The 25,380-nt window shown below is 45.3% G+C and overlaps 1 protein-coding gene across 17 annotated transcripts in view; it reads right to left on the reverse strand.

Annotated features, from left to right (window-relative positions):
• Window positions 1-25,380, reverse strand: part of LOC135102093 (formin-J-like) — a 241,224-nt gene that overhangs the window by 24,861 nt on the left and 190,983 nt on the right. For 13 of the 17 annotated variants that reach the window (XM_064006836.1, XM_064006843.1, XM_064006840.1 and 10 more), the window contains 5 exons: window positions 13,359-13,386; window positions 1,935-2,043; window positions 1,192-1,299; window positions 241-336; window positions 54-92 (listed from right to left, as the gene is read on the reverse strand). In XM_064006836.1, the coding sequence (XP_063862906.1) occupies window positions 54-92; window positions 241-336; window positions 1,192-1,299 (243 nt within the window). In that variant the 5' untranslated portion in view covers window positions 1,935-2,043; window positions 13,359-13,386. Of the gene's footprint in view, window positions 1-53; window positions 93-240; window positions 337-1,191; window positions 1,300-1,934; window positions 2,044-8,691; window positions 8,815-13,358; window positions 13,387-25,380 lie in introns of those variants that run through there. The other 4 variants (XM_064006844.1, XM_064006842.1, XM_064006841.1 and 1 more) reach the window with 2 other exon arrangements.

Here is a 25,380-nt window from a genome sequence, read left to right on the forward strand (position 1 = left end):
GTCTTTGCCTATCTGTAATCTTCAGTCTACAACAAACTCAGAATCCAAGTTACCTGGAACTGCTGGTAAATAGGTGAATGTTTGGGTGAGATCTTCATGAAAGTATAAAAGAAGGGAAGACAGTTAAAGAATGTAACCTTTAACATTAGATAAAGAATGGAGCAATATGGGCAAGTAATGTCATCTTGAGCGGAGAGCCAAACAAGAAGAAATGCTCAGTAGTTGGCATGTGAGGCATACCTTGACAAACTGCATGGCGGCATGGTTAATTTTGGGCGTGGCTTTGGTTGTCCTCGTGGGAATGTACTCCTGAATCTTCTGGTCCACATTCTGGCACTGTGGGATTAGATATGGTGCTAAGTAATGCACACAAGCCACACATCACACTTATGTGTAACCAAGGTAAAGGTAGCTATCTGTACCTTGTGAGTATCTTCTTCCAACACACTATGCTCCTACAATGATAGGTGATGGATGAAATTCAACACACTATGCTCCAACAATGATAGGTGATGGGTAAAATTCAACACACTATGCTCCTACAATGGTAGGTGATGGGTAAAATTCAACACACTATGCTCCCACAATGATAGATGATGGGTAAAATTCAGGCTTAAGTACAAGCATTATGTATCCTTTCTACCCTTATTTCATTCTTGATGTATAATATATCTTCTTTTTTTCTCTCGTTTTATGGTTTTATTTTCCCTTTCTTTTTCAGTGGAATCAGATATGGTGTTGAGTTATGCACGTCACTCTTCCAAATACCTGTTTCCAACACACTATGCTTTTACAATAATGAGTGGAAGGCGAAACTCTGGCTGAATCACAAGTATTATAAGTTTTCTTACACTTGTCTCATTCTTGAGGTATCCTATCAGTTTTTCACATTTTGTCTATATTTTGTCCATATTAAGTTAAGTCACTACTTGCTTAAATGGAAACATTATTACAATACATTATGAATAAGGAGCAAATGGTCAAGTTCTACTGATTGTACAAGTCAATGTATATAAAGAATTTACTTTCTCTTATTTAACGAGATACTGTTAATCTTAACTACATTACCCTGTCAATCTTACATTCATACATATTATCTTTACCCTATAACAATCAACTAGCATTCTTTTCACTCTGCACAATTCAACATTGTTAACACCACTCTCGTGAAGCCATACAAATGACACTTACGGAGACATTCTTGATCTGCAGTGAGTCGAGGGACATGGCACGCGTTGGCGTTGCGTGGGGTGGCTTCTGGGAGCCGCCACCACCCACTCCTCGCACGTTCCCTGGCATCTGGAATTAGAATTAAAACATGGTATAGCATAAGAATTGACAGGTGTTTGGAGTGATATAGCACCTGGAATACGGAAGATGATAATATTCCCCACTGGCATTAGTAGGTCTTTATTTACTTTTTTTTTTTTTATGCGGACCATATACAATAGTACAACTTATTCCCTTTCAAAAACCAATGTAAGTTTATGTTAAAGAATCCTTGCACTGATGATCCATAACGGTAATAAACACAATTATGTGTTATCTCTTATTCTGTTCCTGGTCACTAATCAAGTCAAGCATCTGAAGGCACACATTACACTGAACTGACTATACCTGCACATACTTCATTAGTCACACATTCCACACAGGTCCACACCGGAGAAAATAAAATAATGGAAAACCTTGGTGGTTCAGCTAATAAGATATCTGCAACATCATCATATTTCTTGCGCATTCTTACATTTCTGAGATTTCAAACCGATCGGAATGTAGCAGAGGTCATCATTTGGTCCAGTCTAGTAATGACAATGGGATTTACCTTTGTATGAACTCCCACTTCCTGCTTCACTTGGTTATTTGGTATCTACAGGTCGCTGCTTCCTGTCTGCTCTTTGTGTGGGTCCCTAATTTATACTCATGGCGTCACTCACCTCTACTGCCTTGGTAGTGTTAAATCCCGGTGGTGGTGCTGCGGGCCATCACGCGGCCCGCCACCCCGCAGCCGCGCTTCCTTCACGCGCTCGCCTTCCTTTCAGAATGCTGTAGAAGAACACACTCATTAGTACAAAATTAAGGTGTGTGCGTGCCTATCTGCAAATTTTTGATAATACTGCAACTGATAACAGTGATACAAACAATGGAGAGAGAGAGAGAGAGAGAGAGAGAGAGAGAGAGAGAGAGAGAGAGAGAAAGAGAGAGAGGTGGACGAGTACAAGACAAAGAGAAGGAAAACAAGCAACGCAGAATAAGGCACTGAAATGATGATGATGATGATGATGATGATGATGATGATAGTAATAATAATAATAATAATAATAATAATAATAATAATAATAATAATAATAATAATAATAATTAGTGAAAAATCTTTTTAAACGCATATTAGGAAACCAAAAATAATAAGCACACACACACACACACACACAGAACTATTTTCTTCTTTTTCCAGAGACTGTCATTGCGTAACTTAAATACACTTCAGTAACCACTCCTAGCTACTGCCATTCCCTCAGATATCAAACACCAACTTTTGTCACCAATACCACCACTGTCACCGAAGATTCTACAAGGACGTTCCTTGGTCACCTCTTACTGCCACACACCACCGCATACTGCCATTACTGCCACTGTCATCACACACTCCACCACAACTATCCATCATACCACTAACCCTGCACAATTACCTCCAGCCCTGCCACAAATGCACTCCGCCACCGTTACTATTGCACATAACGTATCTCCAACCCTCTCCACCACCGCTACCCGACACCACCAACTGATACAAATATCCTTGAGTCATTACCACTTACTGATCTCTCCCATCCGTCTCCGTCAAAGCCCGCCTGTCATACTCTGACGCGACACACCCCCTATCACCCACTCCCTCCCTCTTCCTGTCCCACCCCTGTTGCCCACTGGAGGGGATCAGTGGCAGCAGCCTCACCCAAGGACGAATATAAGTCTGCAGCTTCCTTGCAGGACACATTATGTACATGAGAGGGAAAAACAAGAGACTGCATAAGGTCTGCTGGTCCAAACATAGTGTCTTTTTTTTCTAATGATAAAAGAGCTCATGAATTTTCCTGGAGTGAGTTTTATTGCAAGGAAGGTGTGTCTCTTGTTTTTCCTGTATTGCCAGACGGCATTTACTTTTTTTTTTTTTTTTTTAGTCTTTAATTATGCAAGTATTTCCTGGACACGTAAAAACTGCTAGCCTACTTTTTATTCGATCTTTTAACAAACTGTTTCCGACTTCAGCTTTGTCCTTTAATTTTTATAGTTGTTTTTTTTAAGAATAAAGAAAGTTATCAATTATACTCATATTTCATCATGCGGATCCGTGAGGCAACCCGTGGCGTGCTGATGTAATGAGGCTAAGAACACCACCAACAGGACGAGGAGGAGGACGAGAGGGAGGTGGTCACACGTCCCTTCCTGCAGACATCGTAATTTACACTCAGCATACAACATGTATCATAATCAGACAACTGGCCTTTATTCCCAAGAAGACACACCCAAATGAAGCACCAACTAAACTTACTAACTCACACTAACATTTCTTGGAAGAGGCTTCACTCTCTCCGTCGCCCTGCCTTGTGCCGCGTCGCCCCGCCTTCCATTACAAGCCTTTCCTCCTGCCCTGTCTTGCAACACCATGATGTGCATCCTTCACCTTCCCTTTGACTCCTTCCACTTCTCCCCATCGCCCCTGTTTCTGTATGCCAGCCCCATGAACTATCGTATTTGTTTTCTTTTCTCCTTTAGACTTCGGGCAGCGGTAGCAATCAGTAAAGTGCTATGTTGGGAGCGTCGCGTGACAAGGCAAGGCTGTTATCATGTCATCAGGTGTCATGGCAGTAGCAGCACCGCCGTCTACTACATCAACCACCGCAGTCTGATCGTGAGAAGGTGAGCCATGAACCTTCCTCTTTCGAAGCTCCAAGTTCCAGACGACTGCTCCGACCTACTCGTGCTCGTGTTGTCCTCTCTCCTCGCTTCTCTAACCTTCCTCGGTTCATTCCTTGCATTCATTTACACTTGTCTACACTCTCCTCTCTTCTCTACTTTTTTTTAGTTCATTCTTTTCATTAAGAGAATTGCTCTCACACACTCCTCCACTCTCTTGTCATTGCCTCATTCCCTCCATTCATGTTTACTATCTTCTATACTCCTTTTCTCCTTTCTTCTTTTCTTTACCCTTCCTTAAATTGTTCGTATCATTCATCTCCATTCTCCTCTTCTGTCTTATAGCCTTTCATTATAATTGCTCTCGCCCTTCCTCATTCTCCACTCTCTTGTCCTTGCCTCATTCCCTCCATTCATGTTTACTGTCTTCCACACTTCTTTCCTTTTTCTTCCTTCTTTACTTTTCCTTAGATCATTTTCATCTTGATATCCACCCACTTCTCCTATCTCCTACACCCTTCATTACCTCATCCCCTGCATCCACCTCTCCACTCCTGCAGTTATTCAGCGTTACATCGGTACAAAACCTTAACATCCGGTAACACTTTCACCCTAACCTTTCCTTCAAAACCTTTACGGAATCATGCAGGCAGGCAAGACTTCGTTCGGGTCGCGGTTGACTCACGCGTTGTCATGTCTCCGTTTATGAAAGCTTAAAGATTGTGTGTGTGTGTGTGTGTGTGTGCTCGTTTTACGCTGAGATCTGCTGGTGTGTGGGTGTGGGAGCGGTCCATTCACCTCCGCATATATATATATATATATATATATATATATATATATATATATATATATATATATATATATATATATATATATATATATATATATATATATATATACGAGTATATATATATAATATGGAAGTTAGGTTAGGTACAGTGACGATGGTTACGGATGTTTGTGGAAGGAATGAAGGGAAGAAATGTGGCCTTTATGATATACAATAGTCTGACATTCCCTGAGAGAGAGAGAGAGAGAGAGAGAGAGAGAGAGAGAGAGAGAGAGAGAGAGAGAGAGAGAGAGAGAGAGAGAGAGAAAGGCACTGGAGTGTTGAAATGTAAGAGGGTGTGTGTGTAGACATAGTGGGTAGATTGTTAAATAAATGTGTTTATGTGAATAATACCGTGTGTGTGTGTGTGTGTGTGTGTGTGTGTGTGTGTGTGTGTGTGTGTGTGTGTGTGTGTGTGTGTGTGTGTGTGCGTGTTTGGTATGCGGAGGCGACCTTCACCCGCCGCACCTCACCCCCCGTCATTAGTCCTCTCCGCAGGCAGCCCCTCCTCCTCCTACCCAACCACCCGGCCTGACCACACGGCTGAAAAACCCACCTCACAGGAAGGAGCACATACAAAAATATACACATACCTAAGGTGAGGAATGTGGTGTGGGAGAGTGGGAAACCTTACTGTGCATGCATACGAGTTATATTATGAAATGTTTCTTTGTATACATACATAGAGTAACTTAACATCATTACCTCTATCGTACAATCACATACCTGTGTCCTTCATTGTTCCCTTTTTAGAAAACGGAAATCTAGTCAGACAACAAGAATCCTACACGGAAACACTATGCAGGCGCCAATAACGGGATCCACACACACACACACACACACACACAATACACCCCTAACCCTCAGGAACCTCATTTTAAATATTTACCGAGTGAACCGGAGTGCAATAACCTACATAAAAAAAATAAGATTGAGAAAGGCAATAGGAGGGTCACGTGAGGCACTATTAATACGGCGAGGCCACTATTTAGGCACCAGAGGGATGAGGGCAAAGAGAAAGGGATGAAGGAGGGCGGAAGACAAGGGTGGGAGACGCCGGAGAGGATGTAGGGAGGTAGAATAGGTGTGACTGTGGGAGAGAAAAGAGAAGGAGAGATTTGGAGAGTAGGGCGAAGGTAGGGGGGACTAGGGAGGGACTGGGGAGGACTCTAACTAATCATCTCCAGTCTGTGAGGACCCCGAGGCAGGGACGGGGCGGGACGGCCTTCAGGGGTCACACACACACACACACACACACACACACACACACCTGTAACATCGGCACGGCAGCGACCTTCCCGTCTCTCTCTCTCTCTCTCTCTCTCTCTCTCTCTCTCTCTCTCTCTCTCTCTCTCTCTCTCTCTCTCTCTCTCTCTCTCTCCCCTGAATTATCTCCCTCGTCCTCCTTCATCATAACTGGCCAAAATTGCGTCTGTGAGTGGCCGAGTGTAACTGGTGGGTTGTCATTGTCTACGTAAGTCCTGGTGTAGCTAACTGTGGCTAACTGGATCTGACGTGTGATGAGGTGATGAGGGTGCTGACTGGCCGGGTGTGACTGGGTGAATGTAGCTGTTTAGGGCGTGGATGACTGGATGGGGATGCTTGGAGTGTGACTGAGAGGGTGTGACAGGCGGCTGGATGTTGTGCAGGGTGTGACTATTGAATGTAGCTATTTAGGGTGTAGATGACTGGGTGAAGATGCTTACAGAGTGACTGAGAGGGTGTGACATGTGGGGTGTTTGTTAAGGTGTAACTGTTGGTGACTGGATGAGTGTGGCTGTTATAGGAGTGACTGGGTGAGTGAATGGATGAGTGTAGCTCCTTTGAGAGCGACAAGTAAATGGGTGAGTGTGGCTATTGAAGGAATAACTGACTGAGTGAATGGATGAATTTGACTGTTTGATGGTGTGTGTATGTGTGTGTGTCGATAGGTGGCTGGCTGAGTATATATGGTTGCGACAGAGCCAGAGGGAAAGAGAAAGAGGAGGGTGGAGCCTGAAGGGGCAGCTGGCGTTATGACCCAAGCTTTTACTTCCTTCTCTTGACCTTTTACTGGGATGACCTGGGACGAGGGATCGTGACCTACAGCTCTCCTACAGCCACGCTTACCCCGCCGTGCCTTCAGCTTCACCTACAGGAGGGTACGATGGGGCCACGGCCTTGCTCACCCTAAGAGGTATTTTGTAGGGAACTCTCTTCTTCAGGCAGTGGTTCCTCTCCCTTCCTCTTTTCTTGGCTCCTCTCTCTTCTTCTCTTCTTCCCTCCTCGATTCGTTCAAAATGAGAGGGAAATGGATCGTAGTGTTACAACGTGAAGTGAATGTGAGCGTGGTGATGATGATGGTGATGCAAAGAACTTACAACGTTATTTTCTCCACAGTGTATTTCTCTCTCTCTCTCTCTCTCTCTCTCTCTCTCTCTCTCTCTCTCTCTAAAACACAGGAAGCACGAAAGAAGGCGGAATAACACCACTCCTCGCACCAGGAAACCATCACCACATCGCCAAGCCTCCAGCAGCCAGCCAGCCGTCCCCTGCTCCCGCTTTGTGTTCACCCGTAGCCCGCGTGACCTTCAGCGCCACCAGATGGGTTACCGAGCCTTCAAATCTAGGTACCCAGGTAGCATTAATTCCCCGAGGCACCGACCCTCCAGCTGCCAGGCGGGGTAGAGGGGGGAACGGCTACTACCGCCAGACACAGCGTAGCGCCCACTTTACCCCAGGGAAGCAAAATATGTTGGCTCACTTCTACTTGGCACACATGTTTTCCTTGATGCCTCTAAGCTGTTTGTAAATAGTGTGGTCCTGGTTACCTTGCGCTCCGCCGCTACCACTACCCAGCCCAGTGACTCGTCCCCCTCGTTCTCTGCGGCCACACCGTTATCCAAGCACTACGTAGGTGGGTCTCAGGTACTCATAACTCCGATAGCGAAAAAAAAAATGCAATGGTTCTACAGATCATTATAACTGTCGCCTGATACGATGGTGGTGGTTCATGAGTGATGGCTGTGTGCGTGGTTATCGCTCGTGCATGGCGGTAGGTACTGTGTGTGTGTGTGTGTGTGTGTGTGTGTGTGTGTGTGTGTGTGTGTGTGTGTGTGTGTGTGTGTGTGTGTGTGTGTGTGTGTGTGTGTGTGTGTGTGTGTGTGTGTGTGTGTGTGTGTGTGTGTGTGTGTGTTTGGTGATTACTACATACGGTCCGCTATAGTGTGGTGTTTTTAGGGAGGCTAACGAAAGGTGGATCATGTAGGTCGGCACGCGCCTCATCACTGAATTGACTTAGTTCACCTGAGCATCACACGCCGCTTCCCCTTTCTCTCTCTCTCTCTCTCTCTCTCTCTCTCTCTCTCTCTCTCTCTCTCTCTCTCTCTCTCTCTCTCTTCTCGGTAACGGGGAAGAGTATGCAATCTGAACATTCCAGGTGTAAGAGAGTGCTGATTATAGCTACTGCTGTAATTCAAGCGCAAGCACACACACACACACACACACACACACACACACACACACACACACACACACACACACACACACAGACACATACACACACACACACTCAAGACAATGAATTCAAACAGTCTCGAACTCTGATAATTGTGCACGAACAGAATCACTAAACGCTCACCACAATTCTTCTTTTGTTCACGTATTTACTCAGTTAGTTTTTCACCTTTACTTTTTTTTCCACCTCCCCCAAGAGCTACCTGTCTGTTCTGCTTTTTGCTGTGCCAGAACAAACTTATCATTTTCATTATTATCACTGTATTTACTGAGTATGATTTTCACCTTTATTTATTTATAGATAGACATATTTTCTTTTTTTCTTCTCGTCCCAAGCACTCTGTTCCGCCTTTTGTCAACACTGAGGAGGAAGGAAGTCACATGTACAGACCTGACGGAAGAGAAGGTGGTGACGGTACGCTACACACAGACACAGATACACACACACTTCCACGTACGTGACTCAAGAGGAACCAGCAGCCGCACGTTCCGATAAGCACAATGCAACTAATCACAAGAGCTTCCAGTAACAGTCCAGGCAGAGTGGTCCATCTCCCGCCAACACTGACACCTCAACTCGCAGGCCCACCAACTCCACTCCTCCGCCTCCCACCCCCAAGGACGCTACCATAAATGTCATCGTGTTTTTCCGGCAGTTTTTACACCTCTCAGTATTCATCGAGACAGCGCATCGTGCAGTGAGGGGTGGGGCAGGGCAGGGCTGTAGGAGGGAGAGGGACTGCGGGACTGACTGCGGCCTCCTTCCCTTCAGTCCTTGGGGAGCAAAAAGTAAGGTGCTGGTGGGATGGGTGTTCCCCGCAGCTCTCTCAGGCTCACGGCGGCGAAAGGTACATAGGTAGGTGGGAAGGTGTAGGTGAGAGGCGCGGCAGATGGGGAGGCGGGTGAAGAGGGGAAGGTGAGCGGGTTCAGAGGAAGGTAATTGGGAAGGTATGGCGATGAATTTTTAGTGGAAAAGAATGGAAGACATGATGAAGGCGGAAGAGGATTTGGTTTTAAGTAATAATAAAAAAAAAAGATGAAAAGAAAAAAAAAAAGACATGAGACGAGATGATTCGGAAAAAAAAGGATAAGAATAAGATTATGAGAAGGAGGAGGAAGAGGAGGAAAAGTAAGAAGGAAAGATAAAGAAAAGAAAAAAGAAGATAGAAGAGATGATGCGAAAAAAAAGGAGAATAAGAATAAAATTAAGTGAAGGAGGACGAGGAAGAAGAAAGGGAGGAAGGAATGAAAAAAAAAAAATTAAAAAAAGAAGACAGAAGATGAAATGACGCGGAAAAAAGGAGAATAAGAATAAGTGGAGGAGGAGGAGGAGGAGGAGTCGCAGAAACCTAACACTTTCCCTCACGTTCATACCCTCTGCCTTACACTCATCACTCATTACCTCAGCCTCGTTCTTTAATCTCTATTACGTATCATGATTGTGGGTATAATGGTTCCTCTAGGTGACGAAGTAATAGCAGTAGTGGTAAAAGTAGTGAGAATAAAACTAAATATAATAAGAATAGTAATAATGTCCTTCACCGCTTTATTATTCAGTTTCTTAATTAATGAGGCGCGCAAGTTTAATCTTTATCATCTCTCTCTTACACCGCCGGCAAGAACTGATGCCATTTGGATAAAACTCCCACAACTCATTAGAAACACTTAATTGCATTGGCCAGGAACCCCAACAAAAGCGGACTTCAAATTAACACTCACTATTTATAGCCAGTACTTATCACTTTCAATTTTACCAGAATCAGATTACTTTATTTATTTTTTTTCTTTTGCGAGACTAGATCACTATTATCAAGTTACAGAGTCAGGTGGCATAAAACAAAGCGTTGGCATCCTGCTGGGGTGCCTTCGTCACGACCCTGCTAAGTTCCTGTTGGTGTTGGCCTGGTGGTGTTACGCTTCACTGGCCAATGCTTGCGTCACTACTTCCTACCCCTTCCCTCACCACCACTGCCCTGCCTCTCCCCTTCCCCAGGACCCTCGTTTCTGTCTACACAGCGAACTTTCTGACTCTCCGCCCCTCCTCCTCCTTCCCTCCCAGTTAAATATATTCATTCATTGCTAACATGTACCCTTTAGTTCCTCGTCTCCATTTGCAACTTTCAGGCGTGCTCATCCTCCGTCTGGCGGCGTGAGGTCAGCCCATTCAGAACGCCAAGGTGAAAGTAGTCGTGGTGGAGGCGTAAGATGCACCACTCCCTCCACTCCCTCCTCCTCCTTCAGTTGGCTACCAGGTCTCCTCCTTCTCCTCCTCAGCCTCCTTATACCTTTACATTTCCTTCCCTTCCCTTCCCTTCCCTTTCCTTTCCATTGGTTTGCTCTCCCGTCCGTTGCCTTTCCCTTCACCTCCCGCCCTTGCATCTGTATATACCAGCACCGCCCTTCGTCTTTTTTTTCACTATCTCTCTCTCTCTCTCTCTCTCTCTCTCTCTCTCTCTCTCTCTCTCTCTCTCTCTCTCTCTCTCTCTCTCTCTCTCTCTCTCTCTCTCTCACGATCGTCTGCAGGCGTTCATCTTTTATTTCTCTGAAGCAGGGGAGAGAGCAGAGAGAGAGAGAGAGAGAGAGAGAGAGAGAGAGAGGAGAGAGAGAGAGAGAGAGAGAGAGAGAGAGAGAGAGAGAGAGAGAGAGAGAGAGAGAGAGAATGTATCTTACGTTTTTACCTACCATTTTCAATGACATTCTTTCAATAGTTTTCAAACACGATAACGTTACACAGGTATAATGGAGGGAGAGAGAGAGAGAGAGAGAGAGAGAGAGAGAGAGAGAGAGAGAGAGAGAGAGAGAGAGAGAGAGAGAGAGAGAGAGAGAGAGAGAGAGAGAGAGAGGAGACTTTACATGGTGATCGTCAGGTTTCTTTAGGGGCGCTGATTAAACACTGGAATAAACTGGAAACTGCTGCTAGGTAGAGAGAGAGAGAGAGAGAGAGAGAGAGAGAGAGAGAGAGAGAGAGAGAGAGAGAGAGAGAGAGAGAGAGAGAGAGAGAGAGAGAGAGAGAGAGAGAGAAACCAAGTGCATGTTTCAAATTTCTTCATGTACATTGATAATTAAGTGCTAAAAGTATATATATGCAGGTGTGTTGTATTAAATTAAACCATAACTACTACTACTACTCTCTCTCTCTCTCTCTTACTGCACCTTCCTTTTACAGACACTTTCATTACATTTGCTTTAAGTTCTTCCCTTTGTTGCCCGAGTTACAAATTACTGCCACACTCTCTCGCTCTCTCGTCCCTTTCAAGGCAAGTGCTCCCCGGCGCCGCGTTATAAGGTAAAGGCGAAGGAAAAAATAGTGGGCCGATAAGGTGAAAGGCAAAATCATGTATACGTGTCTTGTGTTTGTGTGGACTCAATAGTGTGTGTGTAATTTTGCGGTCATATTACGTTTCTCTCTCTCTCTCTCTCTCTCTCTCTCTCTCTCTCTCTCTCTCTCTCTCTCTCTCTGGTTGTCCTTGGGTATTCTGAGGTATTGAGAGAGAGAGAGAGAGAGAGAGAGAGAGAGAGAGAGAGAGAGAGAGAGAGAGAGAGAGAGAGAGAGAGAGAGAGAGAGAGAGAGAGAGAGAGAGAGAGAGAGAGAGAGAGAGAGAGAGAGAGAGAGAGAGAGAGAGAGAGAGAGAGAGAGAGAGAGGTAAAAACGCAATAGCCGTTCCCTAACGACATATCCATCTTATCTCTGTCGTGATAAAAGTTATCAAGTGTCATGCAGCCAATTCTCTCTCTCTCTCTCTCTCTCTCTCTCTCTCTCTCTCTCTCTCTCTCTCTCTCTCTCTCTCTCTTGGTAATACGTAATCTAATAATGACGAAAAGCAATAGGAAAAGGAGGATGATTAGGAAGAGGAGGAAGAATGCAAAGGAATACAAAGGAAAGTCAAACAGCAACAGAGCTTCAGATCCTTGCAGGCTATTTGGTAACTACTACTAACTAGCTACAGAGCAGAGAGACAGAACAGCACATCAAAGAAGGAGGAGGAGGAGGAGGAGGAGGAGGAGGAGGAGGAGGACAGTAGAGTAGGGCAGGAGAAGGAAGTAAAAGGAAGCCACCTGGGTTATATCGAGGTTACCCGCTTGAGTATTCTGTACTGTCCTAATGACATTCACTTCTGTGCTTGGAGGGCCGAAAAGGGGGTGTGGGGGACGGAGGAGGAGGAGGAGGAGGAGGAGGAGGAGGAGGAGGAGGAGGAGGACGAGGAAGAGGAGGAGGAGGAGGAGGAGGAGGAGGCGATAAAGTAGCAGAAAGAAGACAATTACATAGATTACTTGAAATTACACTGGCTATCCAAACAGTAACATATTTTCAGTACTTGTCTTGCTTTGTGTCGGTCAACTGGCCTTTTGCAGTCTCCATATTAGCTTGTGTTCTTATGTTACGTGTTAAGAGCGGAGAAAAAAGAAGATGAAAGGGAAGGAGGAGGAAATGGGGGAGGATAAGAAGATGGAGGAGTATAAGGAGGCAGTGACGAAGGAGGAGGAGAAGGAATGGGGAGGATAGTACAAGAGGAAACATGAATAACAGAAGGCAGCGACACCGGGAAAGAGATGAAAGGAAGCCGAGGGCAGGAATAACAAACACGAGCAGAGGGAAGTACACAGATGTTTCCCGCTCACACCTTGAGAGGCAAAGCGCCTTCCCTACCTGTGCCAAGACCCTCAGGACAGCACTCTTAAACGTTCGTTACCTCTAGTGGGTGTTAATAAAAATTTCAAGGGTATTTTCATTGTATAGTTTAACAAGTAGTGTGCATGATAGGAAAAAACACCACTGAGAATCTGACTAATTATCTCTGGGGTCTATGAAAATTTTCGTTGGTGTTTTCATAATAGAGATAGTTTAACGAAGTGGTTTTGGGAAAAATTCAAAGGTATTTTCATGACAGTGATAGTTTGACGACGACTCTACATCCTCAGTTGAGAAAAGACTCTTGAGAATCTGACTGATCATCTCTGTAGTCTTTGAACACAATCCTTAGGAGAGCACACAGCGTTTCAGAATACTAGCCTTAGCATTGAGAAAACACACGAGAGAGAGAGAGAGAGAGAGAGAGAGAGAGAGAGAGAGAGAGAGAGAGAGAGAGAGAGAGAGAGAGAGAGAGAGAGAGGCACACACACTCACCTAACTTCTTTCACTCTGCCGTTGATGTCTGGAAAGAGAAGACAAGATAGTTAGTACATAAGAAGACCATAACAAGTGAAGACATAACAGGCAACTTTATAAGACGTTTCGTACTGCAAATAAGAATCCTCCATGAATACTCTGTTTGAATTATTACATGCCATAAGTGAAAATACGACACACACATAAAATGAAACATGTATATAGTGATGAGATAAAAATTAATAATGTTAGATTACGTTATGTTCCTTTTTCCTTCTTTCTTATTTTACTATTATTGTTATATATTTTTTTTTATACTTCTCCCTGATTCAACCACCGTAAGCGAAGTAGTTACGGGACTTCATCAAGGACTAGACCGGTTCTTGGCCTTCAAAAAATTCCACAACTACTTTTTTTTATACACATTTTCTATTTGTGGCGCGGTACATTACGCTTGTATACGTATTTTACCATCCAATTTTCAGCTCTTTTCTGTCACAACCTAAAAAAAATTCACCTAACAGAAAAATAATAACGATGTAATCTCCCCCCATCTCTCTCTCTCTCTCTCTCTCTCTCTCTCTCTCTCTCTCTCTCTCTCTCTACAAAGGTGTTTACCCAAGGGAGGGCCGCCTTGCTACGGGCACTACAGTGTTTACTCAGACCACACCTCCCGTAGCGGCGGGGCGGGACGGCGGCGGAGTGAGGCGGGAAGGCAACGTGGGTGAATGGGGAGGAACAAAGAAAAAGTGCAGAAAAGCGCAAGTGATATTCTCTCTCTCTCTCTCTCTCTCTCTCTCTCTCTCTCTCTCTCTCTCTCTCTCTCTCTCTCTCTCTCTCTCTCTCTCTCTCTCTCTCCCACGGCCTTCCTCCCCACCCCAATGCACTCTGTACCCTTCTCTCCACACCCTCAATGCTTCCCACCCACCCACCTACACCACAACACACAGGCGCCCCTTTGCTTGTGGCCTCCTGTGGGTGAGGTACCGCAGGTCAAAATGAGAAAAATGAGTTACACTGCATTTAGATTAATTTAATAGTCTGCCAGCATTGTTAGTCTTTACCAGCGAGTGTCTGCTCTGATCTCCGGTGGTCTCTCTGTTCTTTAGTGACGTTGAATGACGGGCAAGTTTAGTTTAATTGCATCGCTGTGGGGCTAAAGGTTGTAGGGCTGAAGGGCTGTGTCAAGGCCGCCGCAGTGTCATGACGCCGGGGAGTCGCTCCTGAGTGGCTACAGACCGCAAGGTGTTTCATTGTGCAAGTAACCGTGATCCTTTCTCTCTCTCTCTCTACCCTGCCCCGCGTCGCCCTCAAGCTAAACACCCTCAGGCAACTCGTAAGATCAACTCAGGCCAGTCTCTCACAAGGCTGCCCCGTCCCTCTCACTCTCCATTTCTCCCTCATATACGCTGTTTCACTTTACTCCAGTTGTACGCCACCCAAGGCTGCCAGTCCCTCTCACTCTGTTTCTGCTTCATACTGTACGCTGCGTCAGTTCACTCTAGTCCTACTTCACGCTAGGCTGCCTCTTCCCCGACTCTCTATTTCTGCTTCATATCATACGGTGCTTCATTTCACCTCATTTTTACTGCGCACAAGGTTGGTTCTTCCCTCTCGCTCTCTATTTCTACTCCATATTACTCTTCGTTACTCTTACTCTCCATTTCTACTCCATACTCATACTCCGAAGCTTCAATCCATTCATTCCACTCCAGTCAAAGTATTTGTGCTTAATATATATATTCCTATGAACTCTACGCCACCTCATTGTGTTCCACCCAAGCTCCATCTTCCAATACTTTCCTCCACCTCTCAGTCTCTGCTCCACGCCACGTCAAATCATCCTGTCTTGTTATTATTATTCCACAATTCACTACTGCATCCCGCTCACGCTCACCATTAGTATGCTGTTCCTTCCCCCACATCACACCGCCTTCGACATCTCTCTGTACTTCACCTCTTCCACGCACCACGCTGCCTCAGTACTCTCACATCACCTTGACATCACCTTATCTAGTCTAGTGCACTACAGCCTTCCTTATGCAACTGTCTTATTAGAGCTTGAGTAATAATAACAGCAGTCGCACATTCATAGAGAGAAAGACAGATGGGTTGATAGACAGATAGAGATAGAACGAAAGAAAGAACAAAGATAGAACAAAGAAACAAACAAAGGAATACAGATAGGTCGATAACAAAAAAAAAAAAAAATAAATGAATAAATAAAAAAGAAAAGAATGCTAGATAGACAGACAAATGTATAATTATTGGCAACTATCTATACAACATTCAATATATTAAAAAAAAAAAATACTAAACCAGAATGAATAGACAGATAACATCATTCGAAGTATAAATAAAAACTCGTCTAGCAACTGAACCTTCGAGCCCTTTTAAAACCAGGTGACACACACACACACACACACACACACACACACACACACACACACACACACACACACACACACACACACACACACACACACACACACACACACACACACACACACACACACACACACACACACACACACACACACACACACACACACACACACACACACACACACACATACCACAGCTTGCCCTCACGTATCAGGTTGGTCTAGAATAAAGCAACGACGCAATTTCTTCCAGTTTTAAATACTTTCTCATTTATACACAGTCCTATCCACCTTGTCTGTCCCTGGCTCCCTTGCTTTCCTCTCCTCGTCCTCCCCACCCACCTACCTGCCTGCCTACCTGCCTGTCTGCCTGCCTGTCTGTCTGCCTTCCCCCTCTCCCTCTCCTTCTTTGTCCTGCCTACCTGCCCAACCTGCCACCATCACGCCACCGAGCAGTTTTGGGTTAAATTCCTCTTAAATCTTGCCAATGACTTCATAAACACGAGGATTAATAATGTTTTCCCTTCATAGACTTTCCCTTTGGTGTGGCTGTTGTTGTTCAGTGTTGAGTCAGTCTCTCTCTCTCTCTCTCTCTCTCTCTCTCTCTCTCTCTCTCTCTCTCTCTCTCTCTCTCTCTCTCTCTCTCTCTCTCTCTCTCTCTCTCTCTCTCAGGGAATGATGCGTGTCAGGTTACAAATAGTATCCAATCATCTTCCACCACCACCACCATCACTACCATCACCTTCACTCTTCAGTTCAAGCGTGACGTGTTGCAAACCATAATAAGACAGAAAAACATGCTCATCAAGGAAGCTATTGCCCCATACTGGTCGTGGCGTGGCCCTTCACACACACACACACACACACACACACACACACACACACACACACACACACACACACACACACACACACACACACACACAAACTTCCTCCATTGTCCTATGTTCTTTGGTTCAAATGTTACGTCCTATTAATAACACAGTGACAGTCAGTTTAGTAATAGATGCTGTATTTGATTCCCTGACCTTTATTTTTTAGTGTTTGTAATGGAATTTTAATCTAAAATACGTTTTTTATTTATTTTCCAATTATATACTTTTTTGTTTTTATTTTATTTATTTTTTGGTGGGGAATGGAAAATGTACGTGTTTATGTATGTTTGCAGGTAGAGAGGTAGTAATTAGGTTGGTAGGTAGGAAAGGTAGGTAGGATAGGTACTGTACGTGTGAAAAGACTACATATACGATTTCTTTCCTTGTGAGGACGAACACTGAGCTGAGGACGAAATACCAGAATGCTGAGGACGACACACAAAGGCACTGAAGGAGAAACAAAGCGCACATGACGACCAAGGACAGCAATGAAGAATTATAACGAAGAATAAACAGAACAAGATGCGTGACAAAGAGAAAGACAAAATATGGGAAAATAAAGCAAATACAAATACGAAACATATAAAAAACATAATAAATACAAATTAAAGTGAACAGAAACGAATATGAAGAAAATACGAAACAAGCAAAATCAGCACTAAATAATAAAAGCAAAGAATAAACAGAACAAGGGACGTAAAGAGAAAAAAATAAATAAGAGATATACAGCAAATAAAGAAAACAAATATATAAAAAAGACAGAATACAAACTAAACTGAACAGAAACAAATATAGAGATAATGTGCAACAACTGAAGAAAACCAGGCAAGACAGGGACGTGATGAGCAGAGACGAGGCAGGAGACAAGGCAAGAGAGGAACCCCATTGGACGCGAGGCACGAGAGGAGAGGAGAGGCGTCACCCGTGGCCAAGGTTGTATATAGACACAGCCAGGGACGTCACTGACACATTCCCCTCTTCCCCTAACCCGTCAGTGCCACACCCAGCCACATCCCACGCCGCCATGCACGTACAGCTCACTCGCAGGTCACTGGTCACTCAGCCACACAGCCACTCAGTCACCAGCCCCGCCCCGCACAGGTAACTTCCTACTCTCGGGGGGAGGGGGACTAAGGGAGGGTGGGGGGAAGGCATCCAAAGAGGGGGAAGCACGTGGCCTATTCTGGTAGTGTGTCTGGCACTGTGCCACGTGGAGTCTTGCAGCCTTTGTGTGTGTGTGTGTGTGTGTGTGTGTGTGTGTGTGTGTGTGTGTGTGTGTGTGTGTGTGTGTGTGTGTGTGTGTGTGTGTGTGTGTGTGCGTGTGTGTATTTACATTTGCACAACTAGTTCTTCCCTCAAGCACATGACGGTCTGGGTATTCTTGCTTTTTAAAGGAGGGCGAGGCAAGATGCGGTTAGGCGAGGCACGTGCCGGCCGCCTGCCTGCTGGGGAAGGAGCGTGGCTGACCGGCGGAGGGCAGCAGGGGAAGGAGTGAAATATGGAAAGATAAACAGGAAAGTACACATTTTTGAGGCTAAGACGCCGGGAGGTTACAGGGACCGTGAGTTTAGTCTACTCAACTAGAAAAAAATGAAGGAGGTAGAAGAGGAAAACGGGGAATGATGATACCACTACTACTACTACTACTACTACTACGACTACTGCTACTATCACTGCTACTACTGCTGCTACTATTTATCATCACCTAACTTGAAGAAGAAAAACAACAACAAAAAACAAGAACACAAGGGGGAAAAACAGGAGGAGGAGGAGGAGGAGGAGGAGGAGGAGGAGGAAGAGGAGGAGGAGGAGGAAGATGACGACGATGAACAAAATTAGGAAGCGGAGGGAGGAGGGGAAGACACAGAGATGCCTCCAGAAAGACGTGACATAGTCGTGAGGAGGAAGACAAGAGGAGGGGGAGGGCAAGAATGGGAGAAGGGGTCAAGAGTGCCAAGGCTGGGGGGAGGGAAGGAAAAGAAGATTATGATGTCATTGTCAGAAAAGACCACCACCATTACGACCCTCGACTACTACTACTACTACTATTACTATTACTACCACCACCATCACCACCATCTTAGTGCCACGAAAAACCCATTCTGACTAACGGCGCGCAGCTTCACGGAACTATATAATCATCTCTCTCTCTCTCTCTCTCTCTCTCTCTCTCTCTCTCTCTCTCTCTCTGTACCTTCCTGCGTGGAGGCAATACATAAACTTGACAGCAACTTTATCCATGGACCACAAAATCTGACAGGCAACCGAAGAGGAGGAGGAGGAGGAGGAGGAGGAGGAAAAGGGGAGAAAAACAAGGCAAAACAAGAGGAAGGAAAGGAGGAGAAGGGAGACCATATCAGTGGTATTTGTGAGTGGTACCTCCTCTCCCCTCCTTCCCCTCACCTTCTCCCCTCATCTCCCCTCCTTCCGCTCCCTTCTCCCCTCCCGGAGTGCAAAAGGAAGTGCCTCTCCCTTCAGATACGTACTGGCGCCCCACAGACCGGCCAGCTGGAGAGGGGAGTGAGAGAGGGAGAGGGGAGAAAATAAGAGAAGGTAGGAGGGCAGGGCAAAAGAAGAGACAAACCAAGGGGTAAAGAGAAGGGGAGTAAATGAGGAGGAGAGGGGAGATAAAAAGAGAGGGTGATAAGGAGGGGGAAGGTAAAGGTAGGGGAGAAAGGCAGATGTCAGAGAATGGGAGGGAAATGACAGGAGGAGAAGAGAGGAGGCAGGGAAGGAAGGAAATAAAGTGAAAGAAGACAGAAGGAAGAAGAAAGAAAAGGCACTGTATTCAGAGAGAGAGAGAGAGAGAGAGAGAGAGAGAGAGAGAGAGAGAGAGAGAGAGAGAGAGAGAGAGAGAGAGAGAGAGAGAGAGAGAGAGAGAGAGAGAGAGAGAGAGAGAGAGAGAGAGAGAGAGAGAGAGAGAGAGAGAGAGAGAGAGGAATAAACGACACGAGACGAGCCGAGAAGAGATGAGAAACAGTGAGTAAAGAGAAAGAGATAGAAGGATGGAGGAGAATGTGGAATGAGAAAGGAGGAGGAGGAGGAGGAGGAGGAGGAGGAGGAGGAGGAGGAGGAGGAGGAGGAGGAGGACAGAGAAGAATAGGTTTGGGTCGTAGCATAAGAAGGAGGGTTGTCCACTTACTCGTCGCTGATAACAAGCTGTAAGTACTAATGAGATGATGACGATGATGACCAGGAGGAGGAGGAGGAGGAGGAGGAGGAGGAGGAATAGCACAAATAGTAGAAACATTAAGGTACAAGAAAATACTAATAATGACGAACACGAGGATAATAATGATAATGAGGAGGAGGAGGAGGAGGAGGAGGAGGGGACAAAAATTTGGAAATCGTAAACGACGAAAACAAAATAATGACTTGAAATGAGGCTCAGGAATGCACGAGAGAGAGAGAGAGAGAGAGAGAGAGAGAGAGAGAGAGAGAGAGAGAGAGAGAGAGAGAGAGAGAGAGAGAGAGAGAGAGAGAGAGAGAGAGAGAGAGAGAGAATCACCACCACCACCACCACCACCACCACCACCACCACCACCACCACCACGAGCATCAACCGCAAAGTTATAAACAGACTTCCTCTCTTCATCTCCCTCCCAGCAGCGAGAGGACAGGGAGAGGGGAGAGACGGAGAGAGAGGGAGAAGGAGAGAGAGAGAGAGAGAGAGAGAGAGAGAGAGAGAGAGAGAGAGAGAGAGAGAGAGAGAGAGAGAGAGAGAGAGAGAGAGAGAGAGAGAGAGAGAGAGAGAGAAGGAGAAGGAGGAGGAGAGGGAGAGTGAGAGGGAGGGATGGGAAGTAAGAGACTCTTCAAGAAACCGCAAGAATGTGCGTTGCGTCCTGAAGTGGAAAAAAAATAAAGAAAGAGAGAAAGATATTCACCAGAACGAGATGAAAAACAAAATAAAAAAAATACATAACAAAGTAAAAAAGAGAAGAATAATTTGACGTGCAATTCTAAACAAAATACAAAGTAAGTTATTAAGGTTTATTACTGTTGTTATTTTTGTTCTTTTTTCTGACTTTGCTTTTTTTTTTGGTTGCACTTATTCTTGTGGTAGTAGTAGGAGTTTCAGAAGCAGCAGTAGTAGTAGTAGTAGTAGTAGTAGTAGTAGTAGTAGTAGTAGTAGTAGTAGTAGTAGTAGTAATTCATGTTGGTATTTATTAGCATCATAAAATTTCCTAATAGATCATCACGGTATATTTAGAAGTAACACATTCTCGTCCTTTTATTTATTTATTTTTTTTCGCCATTCTCTCTCTCTCTCTCTCTCTCTCTCTCTCTCTCTCTCTCTCTCTCTCTCTCTCTCTCTCTCTCTCGTCCCTGTCTACCTGTCCACACACTCGCCACTCACTCCTGCAGACCACAGCCACCGCTGTCGCGCCCCGTGAAAGCTTTGCATTACCGGCAGAGGCAGAGGCAGGGGAGGGGAGACAGGGGAAGCAGAGGCAGAAAGGGAGTCTAGTTACCTATCACTATTCCCTTTCCATCAGTCTCTTGTTTACAGGACCATGTAAACAAAACGTTCTTCCACAACCATCTCCTCGTCCTCATCCTCCTCCTCCTCCTCCTGGTCGTTGTCCTCCTGTGATCCCCGTCTCCTCCCTCCACAGTAGCTGCCTCTGCCGGTTACCCTCTCCACGCCGACACGCCGCCGCGATCACAACCACAAAAACGCGGCTCACGGATTGCTGACCCCCACATAAACCCGCCACCACCTCCCTTCCTCCGGCGCAGGCAGGAAGGGGTCAGTGGCACACCTCCATTGCGGCAAGGAAGAGGTGTTCACAGATGCGGCCCCAACACACGGCGGGGCGACACATTCACTTTCAAAGAGATAAAGAGAAAGACGAGTGGCGGTTAAGCAGGTGACATATTTCTGGTCAGTCCTATGGTAAAGAATGAGGAAGGAAAAAATAAGGGAATGGTAGAAGGTGTGGTATGTAGATAGTATAAGAAATGGCAGGAGGTATGTGCTATAAGGAAACGTATATTAGATGCTATAAGTTATAAGGGAAGATTAGGGATAGTACTAGACTCTCGTTTGCCAGTAAAGGAGTAACAATTTCCTCGCTATTTTGTTCCACGTTTAGCGAAAGTGACGACCACACGGCCAGCCACTCTTGGTCATGACGGCACCACCTGGCACCGTCACCCCGACACCTCACCCTGGCACTCCCACCCTGGCACCTTCACCTACTCTCCCCCTCATACCTCACCACCTCCGGGCCCTGAGCGATCTCATGCATGATGTCAAAGGAAGGTTCTACAGCACGGCAGAGGGGAGGAGTGGAAGGAGAGTGGATGCAAATGTGGCGACAGTGTGGAGTGACTCATGTCCAAGGCGACCCACAGCTTCCATCCACTGACGCATGCCTCGCTTTCTGCTCTCCCTTGCCTCCATCTCTCTCTGTTCCACCACACTCCCTCTTCCATTACGTTCTTTGCCACGTTCTCTGGCTTCCACCATGCTTCCAGTTCCACTATGGTTTCCGCTCCACCACTGCTAAATCCACCACGCTTCTTGCTATACCACACTCCCTCGTCCACCATGCTCCCTGCTCCACCACTTCAAAGTCCACGATGCTTTTCGCTCTTTACCATGCTCCACGCTAACTAAGCTTCCTCCTCCTCCACGCTCCCTCATTTATCATCCCTCCTTCTCCACTAGACTCCCTCCTCCCAACTTCCTGCCTCACCAACTCCTCCACCACTACACCGTTGCTTATCCCTAGTGTTCCCTGCCACGCCACGCACCTTTACCCCCCGACAGCGCACCCGACACTTTGAGGCGTCTCTCTCTCTCTCTCTCTCTCTCTCTCTCTCTCTCTCTCTCTCTCTCTCTGTTACCTTGGAAAAAACAGGAAAATATTAAGGAAAGTTTATAACGCCTTGTGATTCATGCCAAGGAGCTTCCGTAAACAGTTGCTTCCTGTCTGTGCATCAAGTTTCTCTCTCTCTCTCTCTCTCTCTCTCTCTCTCTCTCTCTCTCTCTCTCTCTCTCTCTCTCTCTCTCTCTCTCTCTCTCTCTCTCTCTCTCTCTCTCTCTCTCTCTCTCTCCCTGGCTCAAACAGGAAAAATTTAAGTTGATTTGTTATTCCTGTCACGTGTGTGTGTGTGTGTGTGTGTGTGTGTGTGTGTGTGTGTGTGTGTGTGTGTGTGTGTGTGTGTGTGTGTGTGTGTGTGTGCGTGCGTGTGTGTGTGTGCCCAAGCCATGTGTGTGTGTACGTACGAATTGATGTACGCGTCTCAACTACGTAAACAAATGGTGATGAACAAAACTTTCCTACAGAGTTTCATAAGATTTCCTAAACGTTTTGCATCTTTGGTTTATTCATAAGCTGATAAGGACACGCCATCAAAGGGAGGAGGAGGAGGAGGAGGAGGAGGAGGAGGAGGAGGAGGAGGAGGAGGAGGAGGAGGAGGAGGAGGAGGAGGAGGAGGAGAAAGGAAAATGACGCTATGCTCTCGTTTTTGTTGGAAGTTTCAGCCAAGACAAGAAAGTGTAACTAACCCTCTTATCCTAACCTCGCCCCGCCTGGCTGGCCAAGAGAGTACCCGCTGAGGTGATGGTGGTGGTGGCGGTGGCCAGTACACAGAATGCAGGCGAGCAGCTGCTGTCTCTCTTAACTTGAAGTGACTGATCTGGCTGCAGGATTGTCAGGTTTTCTATCGCAAAAAATGCCAAATTTTGACCAAATTTTACTAAAGACTGCCATTTTTTTTTCTAAATATGCCAAGAAAAGTGCAAGTGTGCAAAATTTATTACATTCTACTTTTACATATGTGTAGCACAAAACTAATATAAATAGGAGCTAAGTAAAATCTTCTCCTTAACTAAATAAATATCACATACAATTAATATAAAAATACATATCAATCACATCTACGAATATCGTCAGTGAATTCCAATACTTTAGTAAATCACCGTCCACTAGAATATAAATACTCTTTGTAATGTGACAAAAAAATATGAACACCAAATCAAAATATCTTACTTCATATTTTTCTCTTTCACTTGGAAGGCATATAATGATTGAATAATTAATAATGATTAATAAATAATAATTTTTTACCACTCATCTTTAGATTTTCTGGATGGGTCATATGTCCACTTTGTGGACATAATTTTGTACTTCTGTTGCACAAGCCACAAGGCCAGATGGTCACTCAGCGGCTATAAGTCTCACCTCTTGTTCTGAGAAGATTCCTAACACAAAACAAATGCCGGACATTACAACCTATCTATTAATAGCACAATGACGTTCAGGCCACCTCCATCAGTCACCAAAAGTCAACAGACAAGCTGCTAAAGAAGTATAACTCTGTTTCCTACAGCAAAACCTAATGTATCCGGTGCCTGTGTCAGCTGAGCTATGTTTGCAAAGTTGGCGGGCAATGTAGGAGCGAAAGAAAATGTACTTTTAAAGAGGTACTAAAGTTTGGGTGGTCTGATTTAAATATTATAATAATCATCGTTCCTATTTTATTCTATGATCTTGATGCAGATAAATCCCTTAAAACAATAATGATTAATAAAAAAAAATACGCCAAGAAAATGCCAATTTCCGAAAATGCCAAACAACAGATTTTCCTGCCAGACACAGTAAACATGCCATAAATGAAGAATTTGGCATAAAAACACCAATCTGGCAACCCTGGGTGAGTGAAGGTATGAGAGTGGCAGGTGACGAGGTGAGAGAGAGAGAGAGAGAGAGAGAGAGAGAGAGAGAGAGAGAGAGAGAGAGAGAGAGAGAGAGAGAGAGAGAGAGAGAGAGAGAGAGAGAGAGAGAGAGAGAGAGAGGAAACGGGGCCAACCAGGAATAAGAAAAACGCGAGGTGGGGAAGGAGGGGGAAACAGAGACACATAAGGGGACAGATCATGAAGTGAGTTCTTAAGTGAGGGAGCGGCGAGGCACCGTCACCCTGATCACCTCGTGGCCTCCTGACCTCGCGCTTATCACTTTGCCTCATTCCAGGAAACAGAGAGAGAGGGAGAGAGAGAGAGAGAGAGGGAAGGGAGAAGGAGAGAGGGAGATAAGGGAGTGGTTATCTCACGTCACCCTGGCCTGCAGCACCAGCACCAAGGAAGATAGAGCAGAAACCCTTCCTCCCTCACCCTCCCTCACCTCTTTGCTGCGTCTACCACTACCAATACCTCTCTCTCTCTCTCTCTCTCTCTCTCTCTCTCTCTCTCTCTCTCTCTCTAGCCACTTCAAATATTATCCTTGGCACTCTATTCCTTTAACTAACTCCGGCCTTGCTGATATTGGTGTTACTGTTTTTTTTTTTTAGTAGTAGTAGTAGTAGTAGTAGTAGTGGTAGTGGAACAGCCTGAACAACACTAATAGCGATAATAATAGCAGCAACAACAACAACAACGATAATAATAATAATAATAATAATAATAATAATAATAATAATAATAATAATAATAATGAAAGTAAGAACGAACAAAGGAGGTAAAGTGAATGTGACCAAACCTTTCGACAGCAGGTGACCCTCTCAGCCACCACCACCACCACCACCACCACCATCACCACCACCACCACGAGAACGAGAACACCACCAGCAATAAGAACAAGAAGGACAAGAACATGAAGACTCACAAAAAACTCACACTGAAATTCTTAACAATGAGTGAGGCAATAAACACTTCACTGCCAGAGGAAAACACGAGTCACATGGGCGGTACGCGAAATTTATTACAGTTGACAATATGCATTTCGTAAGACTGTTCCGTCCACTAGCGACCTTGTTCCCACTGATCCACCGCTC

Source organism: Scylla paramamosain, chromosome 7 (genome assembly GCF_035594125.1).
Source record: "Scylla paramamosain isolate STU-SP2022 chromosome 7, ASM3559412v1, whole genome shotgun sequence".
Taxonomy (NCBI): domain Eukaryota; kingdom Metazoa; phylum Arthropoda; class Malacostraca; order Decapoda; family Portunidae; genus Scylla; species Scylla paramamosain.